The sequence below is a fragment of the Pteropus medius genome, unplaced genomic scaffold (genome assembly GCF_902729225.1).
Source record: "Pteropus medius unplaced genomic scaffold, Ma_sr-lr_union100, whole genome shotgun sequence".
In the NCBI taxonomy this organism is placed as follows: Eukaryota; Metazoa; Chordata; class Mammalia; order Chiroptera; family Pteropodidae; genus Pteropus; species Pteropus medius.
This window is the reverse complement of record NW_024344241.1, coordinates 2,768,546-2,794,014: the sequence shown is the minus strand read 5'-3', so window position 1 is coordinate 2,794,014 and position 25,469 is coordinate 2,768,546. Positions and strand designations below refer to the sequence as shown.

Sequence of the window (25,469 nt, the reverse complement as noted above, 5' to 3'; positions counted from 1 at the left end):
GCGGTTCAGAGTGCCACGACCTTAGGTCCTACTGCTCAAAGCACGTGGCGCGCGCTTTCGGCAAGAGGACTTCTGAGCGATTTGCTAGGCGGGCATCCGCGGAGAAGCCGTTAGGTAGGCCGCAGGTGGAACAGTCTCTGTGAGATTCCAGTCACTGCTCGGGGCAGGTGGCCTCCGGTGGCGCAGAAGCTCTGCGCGCTCCATCATGGACTACCGGCGGCGGCTGATGAGTCGGATAGTCCCCGGGCAGTTCGACGACGCGGATTCCTCCGACAGGTAGACGGTGGTTGAATACGACTCCTTTGGGATTTTGCTCTTTCCTTCGCCGCCGGTCCCTTGGAGACTTAACACTCTTTTGTTAGTTTAGAGGGAGACTTGGTATTTAATAACTCTGGGGCTCTTCACAGCCTTTCGCATCGTTCTCTGTCCCAGCGGTGACTTTCGTTCCAGTTTACGGTAGTGTTAATGAAAGCCCGTTTGTCTAGAGTCCAGGGTTCCCAGGTTGGTTAGCATCTCTGAGAGGCAGTGGGGAAAGCGATTAGTAAACAGATTGTTGCGTTTTAACTACATTCGGCGTTCAAAAAATGTGCGAGCACCTACTATGTGCCAGGTTCTGTCTATAGTGATGAACAACACAAACTAAATCCCTGTTATCATTGAATTTTACCTTCTTGGGAGGCAGGGCAGGCAGTTAAGTACATAGAGATATTTAAAAACTAAAATGCAGATGATACGTACTATGCAAATAATTAACATCAGTTAATAGACTAAATTATAATTTGGTCAGGGAGGGATTAAGTCCAGATCTGAACAAGAATGAGTTAACCACCTCAGGAAGAGCAGAGAACAGCCGGTTCAGGAACAGGGCACAGCGAGTGCAAAGTCCTAATGGTGGGCTGTGAAAGGAAGATCTAGAGGTCATTGTGCCTAGAGCACAGCTGAGTACTTGAGAGGATTAGAAAGTAACAAACAATATAGAAATGAGATGGAGCCGAATCTTGTAGAGCCTTATGAGTGATGGTAGGGAGTTGAGATATTATTCTAGGACTTATAGAAAGCCATAGGGATTTTAGCAGGGGAGTGAAATCATCAGATTTATAACTTAAAGGAATTGTTCTGCTATGAGGAGGATGGTTTTAGAGAGCAAGGTTGAAAACAGTTCAAAAGTAATAAAGTAATTCAGTTCAAAGATGATGGGAATTGAAGATAGGGTCATAGGGATATGTTTTTGAGGTAAAAGTGATTGAATGTGGGGTATGAGGCCAAAAGAATAAAGAATAACTTTTACTTAAAAGCAAATAGAACAATTATTTTGGAATTCCAAGAAAATAGTTTTTACTTTATGTTTACAGTAAGGTTTCAATACATGTAAATTTTATTAATCCATTGGAGATCTTTTTGTAAATAATTTTATTGATTGCTTTCTGTGTCAGATCTAGTGTTAGTTGGTAGGGATACATTAGTAAATACCACTCTGACATAGAGCTTGCACTCTAGCTGGGGAAGCATATTAAATAATTAGATAAATGGTTTGTATTAGAATTGGATAAGTAGTACAAAGGAGAAATGGGTGAAGAGTTGAGAAGACTTCCCTGAGCAGGTGATAGTAAGCCAATACTGGAAGGACAAGTAGGATTTAGCCACAGAATTGAGAAGTGCTTTCCAGATTTGTTTCCAGATGAGCATACAGATGGATTTAGAGAAGAAGTTAAGGAGAAAGAAGAAACACAGCCATTGTGGCTGGTGAATAGTTAATGAGCGTGTACTGGTTTACCATCTATCAGTGGATATTATAAAGATAAACCAATGGATTTAGCCCCCACACCCATCCCCCTAAGGACTTTGGGCAATTTCTGAAGACGTTTTGTTTGTCACAACTGGGGATAGTGGTGCACTAGTAGCATCTGGTAGATAGAGGCCAAAGATACTGCTAAAAATCCTACAAAGTACAGGAAAACCTCTCACAACAAAGAATTGTCCAGCCAGGATTGAGAAGCCCTGGTACAATTGAAGGTACAACTTTTACATGCCACTCTAGGTTATTGATAAGTGAAGGATCACTTTTTAGATTATGCTTATGAAATCCTAGTTAATAGCAGGTGCTTAATGATTATTCTCTTCCCACCCATATCCATAGAGATTTGGAACCCTGTAAGCCATGGCTAATTAATAAGTCAGGATTGATCATCTGAATCAACATAAACTCATATCTGACTTTTTAAGCTGGTAGTGCATATTATCAATTGTTTTATATGGTTTTTGTCCTTGTTCTCTACATGAGAGGTCAAAACTGGTAGTACCTCTGTTGAATCTGACCTGCAGACATGTTTTGTTTGGTACGCACAGTGTTTTGTTAAAATTGATTGTGCCAGGTAAGTAGGAGATTTCACACGACAATCCAGATTTCTGGCTTCTCTTAAAAAACCAAGAAGATATGGTAACACTGTCTGAATTCTCACATGGCAAAAACAGATTCTATTAGTTGTGATCTCTATTCTGGGCCTGTTCTCTGGGTTTGATAATCCCCACGTCTGTTTAATTATACCCAGCCTACTTCTCTCATTTGTGGTGCTTGTATTCACCATTCCTTCCCTTCACGAACAAGGATGATTTGATTTCTTTGTGTGTCGCAAATCTTAAATACAGCAACTTTCGTTGTAAAGTGGTATTGAGTTCAAGATAAGGCTGCTTTAGACTTGTTCTTAAGTTTTGTCAGAAAGCTTTTTTCCCTTCTTGATGAAGCTCTGTGAATGAGTTTCCTAGAGTCAGGTCTAGTGTACTAATCAGAGTGAGCTTATTCAGTAAAGAAGATAACAATATAAATTATAAGGCAGAAGTGAATTTAACACCTGTTGTACTCCTTTAGTAGGACCTGGAAAATAAGCAAAGAACTGGAACCAAACTCTGAAAAACAGGAGAACTTGGTATTAAGATTGAGTTTCTTGGGAGACATGCTGTAAGGGAACCTTTTAGATTTATTGGCATAGGTTTAGTCTATTACAGAGTATGTATAAACATGCTAAAACATTGTTATTTTTAGTGAAAACGTTGACTTGAAGACCATCAAAGAGGAAGACGGAATTCTCTTTGAAGACCTTCGAAAGAATATAAATGAGAAGATGAGTGAAGGTGAGGTAGAAAATGAGGAGGAGGAGGAGGAGGAAGATTATGATGACGATGATTGGGACTGGGATGATGGAGTTGGAAAACTCACCAAGGGTTATAACTCAAATGGAAGGAGTAATCCACAGGTATTTTATGAATGATTATATATACCTTTATGTTATTTATTATGTCTTCTTTTTTTAAAAGATTTTTTGTGATTCTGGAATTGAGTAACTAATTTTCTTTAGGTTGTAATCATAATCATTAAATTTTAAAAGTTATTAAAATTGTCCTAAGATAATGAGCTTAAAAATCTTCATGGGAAAGGACAAGAATAGGCAGTTTTCTGCAAATGGTTAAGAAACATGGAGAGAAAGTTCAACTTCATTAGTAATTAAAGAAATGCAAATTAAATATGTAGACATGCCATTTTTTTACCTGTGAAACTGACATAGACACAAAATATGTAATTGAGGGTCCAGCAAATAGGTACAATTATTTGGAGGATAAACTGGTATTTAATAAAAGCTTCAAAATAATACTTCGACTCAGCAATAATTCTAGGAGTGTACCAAGACTTGTTACACGAATGATCCTCCATTTTTGTTTCTAGTAAAGGAATGTTGTAAACAACCTTGATTAAATGTATTATGGGGTTGGTTCACACAATGGGATATTATTGCAGCCATAAAATATGTTACAATGGAAGACTATATTAATGACATAGAGATATGTTTATAATCTACTATTTTCTACCATGTGCAAAACACGAGTTACCAAGCCATGTAGAGCCTGCTTCTCAAACTGGAACTACCAAGTGTTAGGTGTTTGCAGAACCATAGGATTAACATGGTACATCTTACTGGAACATAAAGGTTTCTGAAAAAATATGGAAGGAAGAAAAATAAAAAATATTTCTTTGAAAATTAAAACAGCTGTATTGTGGACTAAAATGCATACATTTGAAAAACAACCGAAGAAATTTTATACTTGTCTTATTTTGGAAACACCTCTGTTGATTGGTGAAACACAGAGCAATTTCAATGTAGAGCGTCATTTCTTTTAATAAAGCTAGGGAAAAAAGTATATGTGCTTAAATGTTAACTGTTATCTTTGAGTGCTGGGATTGGAGGTAACTAAAATTTGCCCATGTTTTCTATTGTGAACATGTATTATTTTGATTTAAAATATATTTTAAAAGTTACATTTAATTGAAAAATTTAACAGTTTTATGCAAACAAGAAACAACTCAGCCTCCAAATTCCAGGTTTAGATGGCAAGATTGAATCAGTAAATCTATAAACCAGTCAAATTAGAAAAATGCATTAAATCTTAATTTATTATAATGAAAAATATGTTGTAAAGACGTTTAAAAAAAAAACAAAAACCAGAATTTGCAGACTCTATTTTAGCCAGTAACTTTAACCTTCTATTTCAAATGACTTTTTAAAAAATTTATTGAGCAAATTTGATTGATTCTTGCTTTTACTTAGGGTACTCCTCTATGTCTCATTTAATAGTTAACTATGAACCAAAGAAAAAAGCATGTGATGCTGAACCTTAGGTTTGTATGTATAACTAGTGCTTCATGTTCTGGAAACTCATTTCTTCTAGGCAAATCGACAGCCTTCCAACTGTAATTCAGTCAAAATGTCTACTCCAGCAGACAAGGTCTTACGGAAATTTGAGAATAAAATTAATCTAGGTGAGTTTGTAAAACACATTTTCTGACGGGGCTAAGAAAAAATTCTTCAAAAACCATGAAATGTTATAAAATTTTATTAGATCAAGAAATGAGTATATTCATTGTTACTGAAAGAATAATGCTCAGAGAAAATAAAAACAGTAATTTAAAAACATCGCTTCAAGGGAAAGACTTTAACTTACGCTTTTTTAGTTTTGTTTTTTTGCTTGTTGTACAAATATGAATTTAGATACCAATTCAAGTTATTGTCTGTTTTGTTAGATTTTGTAGTAAGATTATCTCATAGTAGGATGTTGAAAATACTAGAATAGTGAATATAATTATATTTTGTTTACTAGAGACTTTTCATGTAGACATTAATCATTTAGTGAGCTGCTGGATGCAAGGAATCATAATATTGATTGGAGCTATCACCTCTTGAAAAATGCAAAGTCATCTTCTCTTGTAGACATTGACTTGTTATAAACCTAGCACAGCATCTTATATCCTATTATCACCTATCATGGACCTTTAATTTGAAATGACATGGAAGTTTTTCTAATTAAACAGAATTCAGGCAGTTATATTATCTATATTAGTCATACTAAATAGTAAGTATCTGAAATTCAATGTATGAAGGTATAGTATTTTTGAAGGGTTTCTGGATCTAGATTTCTATAGCTCAAAAATTATAGTGATGAAAGTGACACTTATTCTTAAGGAAACACAACTTATCGCTTACCTTTAAAAACATTAAACATTTTTTTCATTACTAAAATATATTCTATGTAATGTTTAGAAAATAGAGAAGGAAGAGAGGAGATGTATTCTTTTTCAGAAAGACTTAATGTCTTTCTCTCTTACATATTGATTACATTGTGGGTTTTTTCTATTTTTAGATAAGCTAAACGTTACTGATTCTGTCATAAATAAAGTCACCGAAAAGTCTAGACAGAAAGAAGCAGATATGTAAGTAATATTTTATCTATAAAACATGACAGATAGTGACTGATTGTATATACATTTAGCATCTTGGTCATAATTCTTTTGCAGAGGACGGTTCGTTGTTTTGTATATTGAACCTTTTCGTTGTATATTGAACCTTTTTTTATTTTTATTTTTAGCTTAAATGGGGATATTCTATGCCTTTGTAAGTTGAAAATATTAAATGAGCTTTAAGGAATAGATGGTAAAACTGTAATCTTGTGAAATTTACAAATGTGCTCTCAGGAGGATAACAGTGTTTGTAAATTTCTGTTTAAATGTCTAAACTTAGGACTTGGTTCCATAGTGTAGTGGTTAACACATCTGCATTACATGCAGAAAGTCCTGGGTTCGTGCCTCAGTGGAGCCACGGTCCATGATCTACGGCCATGCCGCCCTGAACATCTGATCTCGGAAAATAAGCAGGGTCAGGCCTGGTTAGTACTTGGATGGGAGACCACCTAGGAGGATGAGGTGTTGTAGGCATAAATAATAATAAAAATAAATGTCTAAACTTAAAAGGTTAAAATCTTAGAGCATAAAAATGCTCCTTTTTAGAATCTATTAAGAATTGTCCTCTTCCATGTTATATTTTTTAAAATTTAAGAGAAGATTTAAAACTAAAAAGCAATATGACTGAAAACAGTTTCCATTTATATTTCTATTCTCAACACCAGTTTTTTAAGATCTGGCTAATTTCTATATGTTAATAACGCTAAGGCATTTTAGTCATACAATTAGCAGTGTTAGAACTGAACTTAAAAATCAATTTTCTTCTGAGTAGAAAACAATTTTCTTCTGGTTTAATGCTATGCCCAAGCGATAATAGCTTTTTGAGAAGTGCCATAGTCATTTGTTATTTCATTGAAGTGTCTGAATCTTTGCTTTTGAATCTTTACTAGTTTAGGTTAGTGTGCTAATCAAGTCACTTAGTAGTGTGAGTAGAAGCTAATCAGAGTCTGCATTTTAGTAGTCTGCCATGATGAAGTAACTGCTTGAGCTAAAATCGACCTGAGAGGCTGCATTTTAATACAGAACTCAGTCACTCTCTTGAAATGATGTCTTGTGTCTTTGTAGAAAAGGACTCTATAAAGAGAAAGCCTTATACATGACTTTAATTGTGTACTAATGCAATTATTAATGATTTGAAGGACAGTATAGGTTCAATGTTTTCTTTTTACCAGCGTAGTTCACTTTATCCCATCTGTACTTTTAATCCTTCTAAAATGTGGATAGATTTTTTTTTTCTTGCAGCCCATATGTTCTTTTTGCCCTAGAGAATTGAATTGCTTATTAAAGGGAAATTAAAGTTTTGCTGATTGACGAAACTACATTGAGATCATGAAATCTATTATTAAAGAAACTACCAGCTTAGGAATTTAATAGAACTATATATATTAGAAACTTATATTTTGGCTTCTCTGACTGAATTTTGAATGTCACCTATACTTTTTTGTTTTTGGTTAGGTATCGCATCAAAGATAAGGCAGACAGAGCAACTGTAGAACAGGTACAATTTTATTATTATTTTATATTAGCTTCAGGTATACAGTACAATGGTTAGACATTTATATAATTTATGAAGTGATTCCTCTGATTACTCTAGCACTCATCTAGCACTACACATAGCCATTGCAATAATATTGACCATATTCCCTATGCTGTCCTCTATATCCTTGTGACTTTTTTGTAACTACTAATTTGTACTTCTTTATCCCTTCACCTTTTTCACCCAGCCTCTCAACCTCCCTACTCTCTGGCAATCACCACATTGTTCTCTGTATCTGTGAGTTGAACAGTACAATTTAAATGGGTTACAAGTTCTTGTTTAAAAGTAGCATTTCTTTTCTCTTTGAATTGTAGTTTGTTTTCATCTTTCTTGCTTAATGCTAATGTTGCCTGAAATTACTCCTATATAAAATTACTCCTTATCTACATTTAGATAAGTAGTATAGAGAGCTACATTTTGCTTTATTTATAATAGGACTATTAATAGACAGATTAAAGTCATGCTGCCCTCCGTGGCCCTGTGAAGCTACCATGCAATGCTTTCATCTTCAAGGGTGAAGCAGAACTGACTATAGGACCAGGAATCTTCCATCTTAAATAAAGTCTGCAGGAAATTTGTGATCTTTCCTGGAAGATCGGTCAGATATCTGCCACAAAGCAGGGTGGTAGTTTGTGTGTGAGAGAGAGAGACAGATAATGCTTTAAAATTTTCAATTAGCATTCCCTTTCTTGGTTTAGAAATTACGCTTGTTTGACTCTTTCTATTCAACAATGCGGAAAAATCTGCCCCTAGTTTTCCCACACGTAGAGGGTTGTGATTGCATGTTAACATTAACCCAGATCTGTGATGTGAAGGAAGTGATTCAAAGGGTCAGAATATTGCTTTTGCCACCTACATCCTTCTCCCCACAGGCATACACACGTACGAACACATTTTGGACTAGTAGCCTTTTCGATCTACAGATCCTTAATTTAAGACACAAGCACCCCTTCTATTGGTTACCTCAATTCCCAAGGGAGTAACACCCAACATCAGCTCTAGAATCATTTGCGCATTTAAAGAATTTCACATTTAGGCAGGTCTGGGATTTGTGTCTTCACTGTCCTATAATTTATTTATTTTGTGTTATTTTTGTGTGTGTGTGTGTGATTGTAAACAAAATGTGGCTTTAATTTTCAAAAACCATCAAATAACTAGGCAGCAAATCCTTTTTCTTTTTTGAAATTAATTTTGAATGAGAGTATATATATTGAGTCTTAAGCTGTCTTTATAAAATATATTTGTAAATTTATTCTCTTATCATATTTCTCTTTCCCTAATTTGTTTTTAAGCCATGTTGGTATTTTGCTCCTTTCTATGTCCCTATCTTGGCTACCTACCAGTTTTGCAGAAGCACAGGTCTCTACCTAGAGTCCTAGGCTCAACCAGCTTACAGCCCTGCTATTTACCTGTGTAGTAAAGGCAGAATGGCAGTTATTGCCTATGCACTCCCTTTCCTTTCATTCTCCTTCAGTTGCAATGGTTGTAGTTTGGGTTTTAGTCCTGCAGTCTTTTTTTTTTTTTAAATTTATTTTTTTTATGGTGACGGTTAATGAAATCCAATAAGTTTCACTTTTGGAAACTTGAACAGTAAGGCATATATATATTTACACTGTGTGTTCACGTCCCATAGTTAAATTTCTTTCTGTCACCACATATTTGACCCTTTTTACCCCGTCTACCTTCCCCCTCCCCTCTGGTAACCACTAGTCTATTGTCCATGTCCATGAGGTCTCTGTTTGTCCTGTTCATTTGTTGCTTATAGGTTTATATCCAACATGTAAGTGATATCAGGTGATTTTTAACTTTTTCTGTCTGGCTTATTTTGCTTAGCATGATTATCTCGTGATCCATCCATGTTGTCGCAAATGGCAGTATTTCATCTCTTCTTATGGCTGAGTAATATTCCATTGTATATATGTACTACAGCTTCTTTATCCAGTCATCTATTGTAGGACACTTCGGTAGTCCTGCAGTCTTTTAAGTTCGTTTGTTTCTAATTAACCTTAGGTTTCTGGTATGACAGCCACCTCATTGAAGGATAGATCCTAGAATATAATTAGGTTTGGCCACTTGACATTGGCTCACTCCATGGAGCAAGAGGGGCTGCCTGAGCCATGAGGAGCTACTGTGGGTATCCCTTGAAATTGCATGTAGACACTGTTAGGTTCGCCGAAGGAGGAATGCACAGGCTGAAGGCATTAAGCCAGATTTATTGTAGCAGTGTGACAGCCTGGCTGAGCCGAAGATGGTGTCAGCCCTGAATGTGAGGGGACCTGAAACTTATATGGGGCTTGAGGTGGGCTTTTTTGTTGGGATTATTTCGGGCAGGTAAATTGACGGGGAAGGGAGGAGAGTCCAGTGAAGTGAGATGTGAGCATGTAGTATTGCCAACCTGGATGCAAGGTCTGGTTCCCACACAAAGGCAAGGGAGAAGTCTGGTTCCCAAACTACGGGGTCTAGGGATTGGGCCCTCCTGGACTTAACAGATATGTGGCTGTATCAATTTCGGGCATGGACAGGAGCAGGCTTTAATTCATTGCCTTCTGTTTGTTGAAGAGGACTGTGGGGTCCTTTTTACTCAAAATTGATGGCTCTAACTTTGAGTGAGAACCTGTCCTTGATTTACTAATGTATAGCAAGAGGCTGCAATCTCTTTCTTTTAAAGAGCTAATGAATAAATACTTTAAGCACTGTGACTCACAATTCTTTTTTTAACAACTATTTTAAAAGGTAAAAATTATTAGTTTGCAGCCTGTAGGAAAACAGCCTGCGGCCTGAATTTGACTCCTGAGGTGTAGGATGGTGACCCCTGGTTCAAAATTGCATATCCAATACAGTGGCCACTGAGCACTTGAAATATGGCTGGTCTGAATTGAAATGTGCTATAAATGTAAATACACACTGGATTTTGAAGACTTAGGGTAAAAAACAGAATGTTAAATCTCCAATAACTTTTTTATAATGAATACATGTTGAAATGATAGTGTTTTAGATGTATCGGATTAAATACAATATAATAAAACTAATTTTACCTGTTACCTTTTACTTCTTTTAATGTGGTGACTAAAAAATGTAATATTACTTATGTAGTTTGCACTAAATTTCTGTTAGCTAGTGTTGGTCTAGAGTCAGTTTCTGCTTCCCTTGGACTTGGTAGCCTTTGATTTCTATGATTGAATGAACTTGTTGGTTTATTGTCTCTGATTCCTTTGACCTTCATCTGACATTTTATTTACTAAAAATTAGAGAAAATAAAAACACCATAATAGCAACTCTAATTTAGCCAACACAGAATAGCATGGTACAGATATGCTTTTCAGTTTATTTTCAAATGCTTCAATGAGAAATATTTGGTACTACCTTTCTAAACTCTCTATTTTTTGCATTTCTTAATAGGTGTTGGATCCCAGAACGCGAATGATACTATTCAAGATGTTGACTAGAGGGATCATATCAGAGATCAATGGCTGCATTAGCACAGGAAAAGAAGTGAGCTTTTCTTTAGATGCCTGAATGTTTGTTTGTTTGTTTGTTTTTGATGCTTCAAGATTTTCATGTTAATTTTCCTATTTCAGATACCAAATGAAACTAAGGCACTTAGTAAATAAATCATACCTAAAAAAAAAACAAACAACTATACACAAGTCAGGACAATTTAATCACTGTTTCTAAAAATGGCTTTATTAATATTTCTGGCTAGGTAGGAAGTTGTACACGTAACTGTGCCTTTTCACTACCATTACTGTACTGTATTATTGAGTCCAATTAGCTGTGCCCAGCAGTAAGCTTAGACTGTCAGATTACTGTAGGCCTAGGTCCCAATTAAATCGTTACTAATAGGGGTCGGGAGTGATGGTCTAGTTTCTATGAGTTGACAAATGTCTTTCTCATTTTTTTCTTTACATATGGATATGGAGAAAGACAAACATGGTGTTTTTAAGTTAGCAACTCATTCTGTGGGAAGCAATTTTCAGTACAATTCAATTCATAAATCATAAAATATAAGAATGTTTTCAAATATTTTCCACATACTTGAGATATAAGTGTTTGAAACTACTCATGTGTATTTAAGTTGAATTTTACTATATATGTAAATTGGAGATATATTTGCTGTACCTTTTGTTATGACGTTTCATATTTTAATTCACATTCAAAGGATGATGGTTTTCCTTATGCATGTTATTTCCGTTCACTTTTCACTTTTGAGAATAGAATCAAGTAGATAAAAGTGAGATACTATTTGTAGTTATTTAACACAAACTTAATTTTCTTTGTTTTTAACTTAAATTAGGCTAATGTATACCATGCTAGCACAGCCAGTGGAGAGAGCAGAGCAATCAAAATTTATAAAACTTCTATTTTGGTGTTCAAAGATCGGGATAAGTATGTAAGTGGGGAATTCAGGTGAGCTCAGATTTTTTTCTAATTGGCTTAATTTCTGTATCCTAAAAAATTAAAACTAGAATAATGGAATGATTCAAATGACAAATACTTTTCTTGTTCCAGATTTCGTCATGGCTATTGTAAAGGAAACCCCAGAAAAATGGTGAAAACTTGGGCAGAAAAAGAAATGAGGAACTTGATCAGGTGACTGTTTGGGGTGTGTGTCTGTGTAGTGCCCTGCACATTGCTTATAGCTCTTTCCTACCGGCAGATGCCAGTGTGGTTCTGTCCAAAGACAGGGGCGTGGCAGGGCTGTTCAGTTCCATTAGATCTGCTCAGGTAAGCAGAAGCAGCAAATTTCTGGACAAGTAGGAGCTACCTTATCTTCTGTGTTTAAAGAACCCATTACAGAAGACTTCTGCCATAATTCACATTTATTCAGCAAGGCTGGGTCATTTAAAGAGCTTTTGGAAGGCATATGAAAACACTTAGAATTTAAACTAAGGACGAGAAGGAGTTGTTACAGGATTTTAAGTAGGGAAGCGACTTAATCAGGTGGCGAGAATGCTGTGTCATTTTTTAAATAGGTATTGGAGTTTTAGACAATTTTGTTAAATCCTAAACTCTTTATCAGTTTCCTTTATTTCAGTCCAGTGTGGACACGTTTATGCATTTGTTTGCACTGACACCTTTGTATCAGTTAAAGGCATCTTACCTAGCTGAGATTGTTTCCTCAAAAATCTGAAGCTTTATTGTGCTGTGCATAGGTGACACACACTGACTATATTAGTATTAAGCAAGTACTGCTACTTGTTTTGAAAGTCCTTCTGGAAATACTACTCAGCCATAAAAAGAAAAATGAAATCATCCCATTTACAACAACATGGATGGACCTAAAAGGTATTATGCTAAGTGAAATAAGTCAGAGAAAGACAGATATAGTATAATCTCATTTATATGTGGAATCTAAAGAACAAAATGGACAACCAAAATATAAACAGACTTATTAGATACAGAGAAACAAACTGGTGATTGCGAGATGAGAGGGGTGTTGGAAAAAAGGTGAAGAGATTAAGAAGTACAAACTGGTACTTACGTAGTTACAGGGATGTGAAGTACAGCATAGGGAATATAGTCAATAATATTGTAATAAATATAGTGCCAGGAGTGCTAGACTCGTGGGGCAGGGGGGTCATTTCTTAAATTATATAAATGTCTAACCACAATGCTGTATATCTGAAACTAATATAAAAAAATAAATTGAAAAAAAAATTGAAAAATAAATTTCTCAGACTCACCCCTCACCCTCACCAAAAAACAAAGAAAGTCCTTCTGAAATCTTGTGCTCAGTTAGGTGTTACATATGAGTCCAACTATTTTTATTAATTGTTGTTCAGGCTCATTAACTTGAAAGGTAATTGCATACATATCTGTGGTACCTCATCAACTTTAAGATGCACATTTTTTTCATAGTTTAACATCTCTGGAATCAGATTAGGTGTTAGAGGCTATGGGATATTGTAGTTGAATTGCCAGTGTTTTGTCATTCTTGGAAGTGCATAGTGGTGCTACTTAAAATCAAGGGTGTCTTAGATTTTATGAACTATAGTAATACAATTGAGAGGCCCTGGTGCTGTTTCCTAACAGTAGTATTAATCTCGTGTATTGTAGCTGTTGTAATTTGTTTTAGATGCTGTTTCGACTTTTCATTTGTCCTTTTATCTATTTTAATATCACAGGCTAAACACAGCAGGGATCCCATGCCCAGAACCTATCCTGCTAAGAAGTCATGTTCTTGTCATGGGTTTCATTGGTAAAGATGATATGTGAGTATGTGTGAGGCCTAATGATTATGTGCTCAGAATTATATTTTTAAGTGCTCTAAATTATCCAGTATATAAATATTTAGTATTTAAATAACTTCTTTCATCTTGGAATATTTTTTATGACTCTATTATATTAGTGCATAGAGTTGTTAATTTATTCTACCTTTTAAAGTCTCAAAATGCTTCAGAAAAACAAAGTTCACCCTGCTTTTGAAGGAATCTTTTCTATAGTGAGCTGGGGGAGCACCTCTTTTTTGACAACTTCTTGGAATGGTACATCTGTAGTGACTCAGATTGTTCAGTTATAAGTTGTAGAAGAGAAGTGCATATAACGATGTAGCGTAAAGCAAGAACATTTGTTCTGGGTCACTTTATCTTAATTATTCACTTTATTTTTATTCAAGGCCAGCACCACTTTTGAAAAATATCCAGTTATCAGAATCCAAGGCTCGGGAGTTGTACCTGCAGGTCATTCAATACATGAGAAGAATGTATCAGGATGCCAGACTTGTCCATGCAGATCTCAGTGAATTTAACATGCTGTGAGTATGTTTTGTCTCTTAGGAAGCTCCCATATGTCATTTCATGCCCTTTAAAAAAATAAAATCCCAATCCAAGACGTCATACTAAATTCTAAAGTTTAAAGTTGGCTTTCATGTGGTCACAATATAGGATGTTTCCTGCCTTTGGTGACTTTAGTCATTGATTCGAGCACTATGATCATATAGGATTTTGGAAATTTTTACCTTTTGTTAGTCAAAGTGGCCTTTTCTCCATACCCACCTTGTTTATTTTGTAAATTATTTACCTTGCTCTTAAAATAGAATTTTTTAAACAAAAAATGTAGAGAAGTAGTAGTATCCCGTAGTCCCCCCATGTCTGGTCCTCATGGCACCATTGAGGAAGTGTGTCTGTCACTGACATGCCTCACAGTCTCTGCTCATCTGGCCCACAGGTACAGTGGTGGAGGTGTGTACATCATTGATGTTTCTCAGTCTGTGGAGCATGACCACCCACATGCCTTGGAATTCTTGAGGAAAGACTGTGCCAATGTCAATGGTGAGTGGAAACTGGAATTTTCTACAAGCTTGATTGTGTGTGTTGGTTCGTTACTCTGTTAAGCTGTTGATATAAAATCTTGGCACTAAATCGTTTGATGCAGTGATACTTAACACCGTTTTCTGGGAGCAGGTATATTTTTATTTCTTTGTTTCTCTGTAAAATTGTTGGAATAATAACCTTTTCCCTTGTAAAGCTATCATTGATGTTTTCCTTCTGACAGATTTCTTTTTGAAGCGCAGTGTTGCTGTGATGACTGTGCGGGAGCTCTTTGAATTTGTCACAGATCCATCAATTACACAAGAGAACATGGATGCTTATCTCTCAAAGGTGAGATGGGGCAAGAAAGGGGAGAAAAACAATATAGTAGTAGTAATTTGCATTTATGTGGCATTTCTGAGGGACTCAAAAATTTGCATTTATGTGGCATTTCTGAGGGACTCAAAATTTTTTGTTTACTTTGACAGCTTTCTGAGACCTTTTCTTTCTGATTTCACAGGTGGGAAATCAAAAATATAGTAAAAAGCCAGTGGTGAAGCCAGGTTTTTTGACTTTAATCATCAGGGAAGATTATATAGACTGTCAAAATTCATGAATGTTTAGTAAGAAACCTGTTATTAGCTTTGATCATTAATTCTTTTCCTTTGTTTCTCAGAGGCCTGTCTAAATCAGAATTTTTAAAATTGTGGTAAAATATACAAAGCATAAATTTTACCATTTTAATCAGTTTTAAGTGGACAGTTCAGTGGTATTAAGTACATTTGCATTGTTGTGTAACTGTTACCACGATCCATCCACAGAACTTGTTCATCTTGTGACACAAACTCTATACTCATTAAACACTAACTCCCCATTTCTCTCTTCCCCCAGCCCATTCTGCTTTCTGCCTATGATGTTGCCTACTCTAGATACCTCATACAAGTGGAATCATACACTATTTGTCTTCTTCTGGCTGACATATGTCATTTAGTATAATGTCCTCAAAGTTCGTTCATGGTATCGCATATGTCAGAATTTCTTTCCTTTTGAACACTGAATAATAATTCCACTGTATATATATATATCACATTTGGCTGTTGTGAATAATGCTACTATGAACATGGGTATACAAATCTCTCTTCAAGACCCTGCTTTCAGTTTATTTCGATGTATAATCAAAAGTGGAATTCCTGGGTCATATGGTAGTTCTACCTTTAATTTTTTGAGTAACAGCCATACTGCTTTTCTTAGTGACTGTACCATTTTACATTTCCATTAACAATGCGCAAGGGTTCCGATTTTTCCACATTTTCACATCCTTGAAAACCCTTGCTGTTTTCTGGTTTTGTTTTATTTTTGTGGGGTTTTTTGTTTTGTTTTTTCAAGTAGCTATCTTGATGGGTGTGAGGTGGTGTCTCATAGATTTGACATACATTTCTGTATGATGATATTTAGCATCTTTTCACGTGCTTGTTGGACATTTGTATATCTTTGGAGAAATGTCTGTTGAAGTCTTTTGTCCATTTTTAATCAGATTTTTTCTTGTTAAAGGAGTTCTTTACATATTCTGAATATTAACCACTTATTAAATATGATTTGTAAATTTTTTCTCCCATTCCATAGGCTGTCTTTTCACTCTGTTGATTGCATCATTTGATGCACAGAAGTTATTTATTTTAATGTCCGGTTTTTCTTTTGTTACCTCTAAATCGTAGAATGTTGAACAGATGCCATATATGTCCCTACAGAGGTTTTCGGGTTTTATCATACCTTTTTATATTTTCCCCTTTGCCTGGAATGCCTTCCATTTCTATCTTTGCTCATCTTGCTTTGTCTAGTGCAGGGGGCCGCACAGCAGGAGGTGAGCAGCAGGCTAGTGAGTGAAGCTTCATCTGTTTTTGCAGCCATTCCCCAGTGCTAGCATCACCACCTCAGCTCCACCTCAGCTGCACCTCAGATCATCAGGCATTAGATTCTCATAGGAGCACCGATGCCTGGTGCCAAAATGGTTGGGGACCGCTGATCTAGTCACCTTTAAAGCTCTGTTCAGAAAGTGTTGTAGAAAAATCCCAAAACCAGTCCAGGGAAAACCAAGCAGTAACTCAGAGAGATAGAGAACTCAAATTTATTATGCGTGGTCCCAGAGGAGCTAGTGTTCTGAAGATCTGGGCAGTGTGCTCAGTGGCAACATTCCTTATATGCAGAGTTTTTATGCAAGCTGATTGGTTTATTCAAACTTAGATACAAAGCGGAGGGAGTTGCTGTGGTTGCAAGTAGTAACATTGGCAGAAGGGCAGGAGTTATGGATTACGAGCCAGTACAAGGTGTTATAGGAAGTGGGAGCTGCCAGGGTACAAAGTGCTACAAGAGGCTGGTGCTGCTCGGGGCATAAACAGTTATATTCGTGGAGCAAAGGTACAAACAGTTACATTTGCAGATCGAGCAGAGTGCGAGTGAGCTCTTGCCTGCAGCAAGCGCTTTTGCAGAAAACAAGCATATTTACAGAAGCAGAATAGAAAGCTGGTTAGTTTTTAATGAAATTCCCCAAGTTTCCTCTTCAAAACTGTCTCATGGAGAAATTAGGCAGAAATAATTATTTCCAAAGGCGTACAGTCATCCCTCAGTATCTGAGGAGGGTTGGTTTCAGGATCCCCCAGAGGATACCAAAATCTGAGGATGCTCAATTCCTTTGTATGAAATGGCATAGTATTTGCATGTAACTATACACAGCTCTAGAGATACTTATACTTTCTATTATGATGTAAATAGTTGTTTTACTGTATTGCTTAGGAAATAATGACAAGAAAAAAGTTTGTGCATGTATAGTACAGATGCAGCCATCATAGGCCTAACTATGTAGTACATGTCAGCAACAATGTAACACTTTTTTTTGAATATTTTCTATCCAAAGTTGATTGAATCTGGGGATGCAGAATCTGCAGATACAGATACACGGAGAAGGATACAGATACATGTATAGATACAGATATACAGATATGGAGGGCCAACTGTATTTTCATGTTATAACTCTATAATAGAAGTAATCACTGTATCACTTCTTATTATGTTAAGTTTTTAAAAATTTTGTCACCCTCTACTAGACTGTGAACTCTTAAGGGACAGGAGTTTTATTCTTGTATTGCTAGTACCTAATCAGTACCTGGCAATGGTAAGTAATCACATATGGTGATGAATAAATATCACATCATTTTTATTCCTAAAATCTCTAACACTAATTTTAGTGTCTGGCCTTAAAAGGTACCTAGTACCACTGTTCTTTCCTTCTTTCTGTATATTCCGAATAGAGCAGAGAACAAATCTTTAGTTTTACAATTGTACAAGACAGAAGAATCCTATAGAATCTTTGTCACATTCTTAGTCTTAGTCATTGTTTGCTCAAATTGCTGTTTTTGGTAGTTTGTACTGGCCAACAGGATTAGAGCCATATACTCATGTATTCTTCGATTCCATTCATTGACTGCTCAAGAGTTAAGGAATGGTTCTTTAATTCTTTGGGTCTCACTTTTTCTTTAGTAAATATTTTTGCTAATCATTTAAAAATTAGTAAAAGTAGTACTACTTTTGAGGAAAAAGCTAGGGATCCCCTGAGGCTAGATGAGTTTGATTTATTCGTTTTCTTTGGGGTTGCTGGTAACCTTTTTGGTGAAGTCCAACATGGAGAGCTAACCTGACCACTAGAGGACGCCAAGTCCTTTCTTTCAGGAGTGTGAAGAGGTGATACCAACAAAGATTGCAGCAGGTGTATACTAAAATTGGAAAGTGGATGTATATTCTATAGGTCAAATGCGAAGGAAAGTAATTTTTGTTTTCTTTCCAAGGCCATGGAAATAGCATCTCAAAGGACTAAGGAAGAAAGGTCCAGCCAAGATCATGTGGATGAAGAGGTAAGATTTATTATCTAATCACAGTCTTAGGAAACACTTGTATTTCTAGTTTTTTTTAATGTTTAGGCATGAATTTGATTTTAATAAGCAGTTTTTTTTAATGATATTTCCTGGGGATGTAATATTTTACATAATTGTTGTATAAGTTACATTCTGTTATATCATTCCACTCAGCCACCTATTAGCCCATTGCCCTACATGGAGAACATTTTAAAGCACCTATTGGAGTATATGATTCAAGAAGAAAAAGCCTGTTTTAGTTTGCAAATGTGAATTTTTAAATGATTTAAATGTTGATTTCAGTAACATTGTAGATTTTAAATATTTATATTTGGTAAAAAAGAAAACTTATTTTAATCTTAGGAATCAGTGTATTTTTTGTGAAGGTGATCCATAGTTGGCTTTTTTTCTTTAATTCTCATAGCTATCAGTGTGATGGATGAATATAAGGTACCCTATATTTCACAGCAGTTCTGAACCTTTCTTTACTATAGCACAGTTATAACATGTTAGAACATATTCCTTTGTAAGGCACAGCCAGGCAACTCCATTCCTTTCCCACTTGGAAAAACTTTTTTGGAATGCAAATGAGAAGAGAGAAGTATTATTGTCAGGGTAACCTTAAAACATATTTAGTTTCTCTTTGATAACAAATTACTTTGAAACAGTGTACAGCAGATGCAACACCAGTGTGTGCAGACAGCCTGGCTGAGAACCAGTGTTGTAGATGATAGGGATAGATTTTTTTATGACTGAAGGAGGGTGAGAATGCTAAGCAAATGTGAGAAGTATGTGAATAACAGTTTCAATTTTACTTTTCTTCTGTGTTTGTTAGGTGTTTAAGCGAGCATATATCCCTAGAACCTTGACTGAAGTAAAAAATTATGAGAGGGACATGGATATAATGATGAAATTGAAGGAAGAAGACATGGCCATGAATGCCCAACAAGACAATGTGAGTGGCTTGGTCTGTATATAGCAAGCAAGTTTACAAAGGAAGCTTTCATCCCAAACCTGTGATCTTGAATGTTGGTTTCTGATCTAGTGACATGGATGATTCTCTTAGTATTGACATGTCCTTTGTGCACGTTGGATGTTAAGGGAATTCATTGGTGTTTATGAAAGGAATTGATTTATTTGAATGAGTCCAACAGACTATAATTTCAGAAAAAGGAAGATTTGTATAGAAGTCGAGTATATAAATGGTTATTATACTAGATTCATTAATATACATATTTCAGGATCCAGAAAATTTTTTCTGTTAACGAGCCAGTAGTAAATAGTTTAGGCTTTGCATGCCAAGAAGCAGAATTGAGACTGTTATGTAGGCTATTATATAAAAAAGAGAAAAAAACTTCTAAATTTTTATCGATGAAATTTAAAAACATTTTAGTAATTGAATGTAACTTTTCATTATACAGGTCTGCTAATGAGAGAGAGATGGAGTTATTTTGGGGAGGAGAATACATTTTATTTAATTGAGATTTAAAGTTAGAATTTTCCATCATCAAATTGATTGCAAATGTTCATCAGTAAAAACCATTAGGCTGGGGATTAGATTTGGGTTGTGGGTTAGAGTTTGTTGATGCCTGTATGCTTGGTGGACAAGAATAACACCTACATTTTAAACTTTTCTTTGTTACTATAAGATAAATTTTAGGCACCTTTTTATAATCCCACAAAATATCATTTAGCCTACAGTGTTCTTTCTTAATATTAGAGTGTGTTATTTTCTTGTCTAGTTTTACGTTGATTTTTCTTTTTTTCTTTTTGGTTACAAGATTCTATACCAAACCGTCACAGGATTGAAGAAAGATTTGTCAGGTGTTCAGAAGGTATGAAGAACATGTGTTGCTGTTTGTTTATGTGAAAACTCTTCTAAAGGGTATAAAATTTAATGTAAGGTATTATTAGAATTAAATTCACATTGATCTAGTTGTTAATATAGATCATTCAAAGTCCATGGGCATTTTTCAGAAATGCTATCTTTGTGTTCATTCTTAACCATAAGACTGAAATATGGAAATTTATGGTTTATTTTTCATTCTGCCTCGGAATTGTTCTGTTATTGTAGCTGAGACATTGATCCTTTTTGTATCCTGGGCTTCATTTGTCAAGTTATTAATGATAACCATGTACTTCTTGATGTTTTTACAACTAGCTTTAAAAAAAAAATGGAATCTAGTCTCATACTGGTACGTATGAAGAGCAATCTCATGAGTTTAGCAGTCTCATAGTACTGGATTCCTGTAATGTTTTTTCTTTAAACAATCTTGTTTTGTTTTACATTTTAGAACAGTAGGGATTATTTCTAATTTAAACAACAATAAAGGTGGTTCTTATTTCTTTTAATGTTTTTAATTAAAGACTTAAACAGGAAGGATCAGTTTACTTTATGAAAATTTACTGTCTTTTATGGGAAGAATTAGGAAAATTTCTGGTATTTTGCATTTCTGAATTATAGATATAATAGGTATAATAGGGCAGTTGTGCTTTGAATTCTAGAGTATGAGTATTTTGTTAAAACTGGCTAGGAAACCTTTTTGTACAATTGCCTTTTAAATGTTTGGTTTTTTTCCTTATAAAAAGAAAACCTCATCTTTTAAAAAGTGCTTCCTCTGCTTTAGAAACTTCTAAACTTTAGGGGAAAAATGAACATTTCTTTTGTTTAAATATTGTCTTCCCTCTTGATGAGATTAACAATAAATGTTACTTGAAATTTGATTCATAGAAAAACAGCTGTGAAGTTATCCAAATAAGTATTTTTTATTCTGTCTGTATTTCACAGTCATCCCATATAATAGCATTTCAGTCACCGATAGACTGCATGTATGATTGTGGTCCCGTAAGATTATAATGGAGCCGGAGAATTCCTATTGCCCAGTGACATAGCATTGTCATAGTGCAACACATTACTCATGTGTTTGCGGTGGTGCTGGTGTAAATAAACCTACCATGCTAACAGTTGTATAAAAGTATAGCACATACAATTACAGTTATAGGCTGTACCATCTAGATTTGTGTAAGTGTACTCTCCGTGTTCACACAATGATGAAATCACCTAATGATGCACATGTCAGAGCGTATCTCCATTGCTGGGCAGTGCAGGACTGTATTTCGAAATCCCAACTCAGTCCTCTTTCCCTTTGCTGGAGTAGTACATTTCTGTCGTTGCTCTAGGTCGCCCAGTAAAGCCCCAGTTTCTTTATTTGGGTACGTTCTTAAGCCTTATTGGAATGGCTGCTCCAGGCTTCCTCCCTCATGTTCATTCTGCTTTTTCGATGTTTCAGTATAGGCTCTTGTTTTTCAAAGTGTATCTGCAAGAGTAAAATCTGAATTCTGGCATTAACTCATTTAATAACAATAGATAAGTGGTTTAGAATAAGATGATTCTGTAATACTTTCAAGGTCCCTGCACTCCTAGAAAATCAAGTTAAGGAAAAGACTTGTTCTGATTCAGAAGACGCTGGAAGCTTTGAGTGTTCTGATACAGATTCTGAAGAGCAGGGAGACCATGCCTGCATCAGGAAACCCACCACTGACCTTGACGTTGATAAAAAGGTTAGCTAAGAACACAAACTCCCTTGTTATTTAACATGGCAGCATAGCCACTCTCATATCTGTTTGCTCAAGTATCTAGATTATGGTGGGTGAAAACATGAGTGGTTAGTAAGTACCTCTAATTGTAGTTTCAGTTCCTAAGCATGAACTTTGCTTTTGGTGGTAACATTAGAGACTGGGCTTCTGTTAGGAGCTCCTTGGGCACTGCCCAGGGAGAGGACACACTATATTCAGTACATTGATTCAAAATGATTGTCATTCACTTGAAATACAAATGATGTTGGAGTTGCCCCATGGTGAAATACTGAAGAGGGGGGATTTACAGCCCAGCCCAGCGTTTATAGAATCTAAAAGACTATTTCTTCCCCACCTAGCTATAGACAGAAGAGATACTACTGATTGAGTGACGCATGATAGCTTTGTAACTATTATTCTTCATTCTTAGCTTAATCCTTTAAATCTTGTAAAGTGTGGGTCTTAAGACTTACGTGATACATACCCAACTTGTTATTACAATTTTTCTCTTTCTCTACTGGAAATAAGTATTTTGTCTCTTTCCAACCTTATATTCTATTAGAATATGAAACTTACAAAGAAAAATAGTTGTAAACATCTTAATGGATACTTCTATTTTGCTTTCTTCAAATTTCTATTAAGATACTTTAAAGACAATTTTCACCCCAAATTTTACCACCAAACCATAATCATTTTTTTTCATGTTATACATTTTATCCTTTTACGTATATCTTTTTATTTAATTGTAGCAATAATCTGAATACTCCAAATGAATGGAATTTTCTTATGAGAAGAAAACCTCATCTTTTAAAACCTCATCGTGCTTCCTGCTGCTAGTAAAAACTGCCAAACTTCAGGAAAAAAATTAATTTTTTTTTTTTTTTTTTTTTTTTTACACATACAGCACCTGGTCTTCCTAGTTGGTCTTTCATCCAAGTACTAACCAGGCCCGACCCTGCTTAGCTTCTGAGAACAGATGAGATCGAGCACGTTCAGGGTGGCACAGCTATAGACTAAAATTTCTTTAGTATAAATACTGTCTTCTCTTTTGATTGGATTAATAATAAGCGTTACTTGAAATTCAATTCATAGGTAAACAGCTGTGAAATTATTCAAATAAGTCTTTTACTTCTATCTGTATTTCACAGATTATTAAAATTTTTGTTTTACAGGAAAGAAAAAAGATGGTCAAAGAAGCCCAGCGGGAGAAAAGAAAAAACAAAATTCCTAAACATGTGAAAAAAAGAAAGGAGAAGACAGCCAAGACAAAAAAGGGCAAATAGAATCAGAACTATATTATATACAGTGATTTTTTCATCAGTTACTTTTCTTGCTTGCACTCTAAACTGCATCTGGAAGATGATATATTGATTTTAACCAAATGATCATTATGGCAATGTCTATGGACACTGATTCAAGTGTTTTCATGTAATTATGTAAAAAACTCTAAGCTCTGTTGTTCAGATTCTGTCACTGGCTCTCTCTGGTATTGACAGAGGGTTTATTTAAGCTATTTTAATGAAGAACTTTGTACAGTTTTTTAATATATTTTTTCTCCTCCAATATGTTTTTGAAGCGTCTTAAATATTAAATGTAATTAACATCCACAACCTTTATGTAAGTATAAAGGCACTTTGAACAAAGTTGGGCAAATTCTTTTTTGCTTTGTTTGTACATGCCAAAGACCCATCTGAAATAATTTGATTATAAGGCCATGGTTTCTGTAAAAGGGAGTTTCACTTGTAAGAGAATTCAGTTGGCTGTTGATGTAATCATTCATTGCAACTTGTTCTGTGTGTATAGATGATCATTTATCAGGCACTCACTCTTCATCTTTAATATTCTTATTTGAGCTAGGACCTCCTAGTTTATAAGCTTTTTCATGTTCAACTATTTGGCATTTTCATTCATTCATCAAATATTTGCGTATTTTGGGTGCTGGGGATACAGCGGTAAATAAAACAAAAATTACTACTTTTAGATAGTTTACCCTTTAATAGGAAGACATTAAACAAAATAGGTAAAAACAGTGTACCAGCAGGTGATAAATTCTGCAGAGAAATATTGCAGAGACGAGAGAATGCCTAGGTAGGTATGAGTTTGCAGTTTCAAAATAGACCACACCAAGAAGCTATATTTGAGCAACTACTTGAAAAGTACGAGTTGTGCATATCAGGAGAGAACAGGATTCTAGGCAAAGCAAACAGCAAGTGCAAAGGCCCTGAGGCAGAAATATGCCTGAAATGTTCCAGAAACAAAAGGCTAGAGTGTCATAACCATGGGAGAAAACAGATGAAATCAGTTGATGTTAGGCTGTTGGAGGGTTTTGAGCAGAGGAATGATAATAATCTGCTTTCTGTTTTGAAAGGATCACTATTACTCTGGCCTCTGGAGAATTGACTTGGAAGCAAGGGTGGGAGACCAGTTGGATATTTATTGTAGTAACCCACGGGAGTGATTGCATTCTAAATAGAACACAAAGATGGAGTACAGTGGATGTGCTAGGGAATATATGAAGACCATGGAGAGCAAAGGATGATATAAGGGTGTATGACCTAAGCAACTGAGAGACTTGGTACTGCCACTTACTGTGTTTGAAAGGATTGTGGGTAGAGCAGGTTTGTGGGGGGGAGGGAATAAGGGTGAGATCGTAACGAAACACAAATGTTGAAAGAAATGATCATGTATTTTTACCATATACTTTATATTGGAAATGCCTATTTTGGCCCTTGCATCAGAAACGATTTCTATAAATAAACTTAGTTTCCCTTGAATTAAAGCTTGCATCTGCTTGTTTGGGAGTTGGTGGCTTATTGGAGGATGGGGATATGGGAGTGTCAACTGAGCTTTTAAAATTAAGTTTGTTACGTTCATAGAATCTTCCCTTCCTGACTAAAAAATTTCAAAATATGATTTCAATGAAACACAATAGTCACCTCTCTAACCAAAGAGAATACAAAACAAATTTAGCAATCCTGTATGCTTTGGGGGATTTTATCTTCAAGATCTTCCAGTTCTTGTATTGGTTTGGTCTTACTCTGACAAGGTGTAATCGAAATAGGTGGTCAAGCTCCTCAGAGCTATCTTTTTGTGAATCTAATGCAGTTCTAAGTTGTATCAATTTGACTTGGGCAAAAGTAGTGTCAGTAGGATTTAGGGACAATTCATTCTCGTTTACATTGCTGCCAGAAGGAAGTGGCTTGTAAAATGCCAGATTTGGGACAGTGGAGGGTTCTAATTTGAGGAACAATTTTCTCATAACTCTCTTGCTGATGTGGCTGCTTCCCTGTTTGGATTCTGGACCGTAGGCTGTGGCAGAGTAGAAACCACTGATAGTATTCTTGCCAAACTTGTCTGAAACTATGTTTCCCTTAATTCTGTCCCCTACCAGAAGGCTTGGAAGAAGGAGCCTATTA

General features: G+C 35.5%; 1 protein-coding gene and 1 pseudogene across 4 annotated transcripts; one reads left to right on the top strand and one right to left on the bottom strand.

The window, feature by feature from the left end:
- On the top strand, nt 1-24,827 carry RIOK1 (RIO kinase 1). Of its 4 annotated transcripts, none has more exons than XM_039869388.1 (17): nt 1-276; nt 3,041-3,251; nt 4,720-4,810; nt 5,689-5,758; nt 7,241-7,283; nt 10,722-10,814; nt 11,617-11,729; nt 11,832-11,912; nt 13,448-13,534; nt 13,939-14,076; nt 14,490-14,593; nt 14,817-14,923; nt 18,412-18,477; nt 19,313-19,432; nt 20,259-20,312; nt 21,886-22,038; nt 23,226-24,827. In XM_039869388.1, the coding sequence occupies exons 1-17, from the start codon at nt 206-208 to the stop codon at nt 23,334-23,336; spliced, it is 1,713 nt and encodes a 570-aa protein (XP_039725322.1). In that variant the 5' UTR covers nt 1-205; the 3' UTR covers nt 23,337-24,827. The 4 variants fall into 4 exon arrangements, with proteins under 4 accessions (XP_039725322.1, XP_039725323.1, XP_039725324.1 ...); XM_039869389.1 differs by having other exon boundaries at nt 4-114; nt 23,226-23,697; XM_039869390.1 differs by having other exon boundaries at nt 4-114; nt 3,041-3,129; nt 23,226-23,696.
- LOC120607790 (uncharacterized) lies at nt 22,949-23,067 on the bottom strand (annotated as a pseudogene).
- Nucleotides 24,828-25,469: the final 642 nt, after the last annotated feature.

What these genes read in the sequence shown, in the direction of transcription:
- RIOK1 (XM_039869388.1), top strand. Translation starts at nt 206, where the DNA reads ATGGACTACCGGCGGCGGCTGATGAGTCGGATAGTCCCCGGGCAGTTC. An exon ending in TGAGAATAAAATTAATCTAG is followed by an intron (nt 4,811 to 5,688) that starts GTGAGTTTGTAA and finishes TTCTATTTTTAG; the next exon opens with ATAAGCTAAACGTTACTGAT. An exon ending in AAGATCATGTGGATGAAGAG is followed by an intron (nt 18,478 to 19,312) that starts GTAAGATTTATT and finishes TGTGTTTGTTAG; the next exon opens with GTGTTTAAGCGAGCATATAT.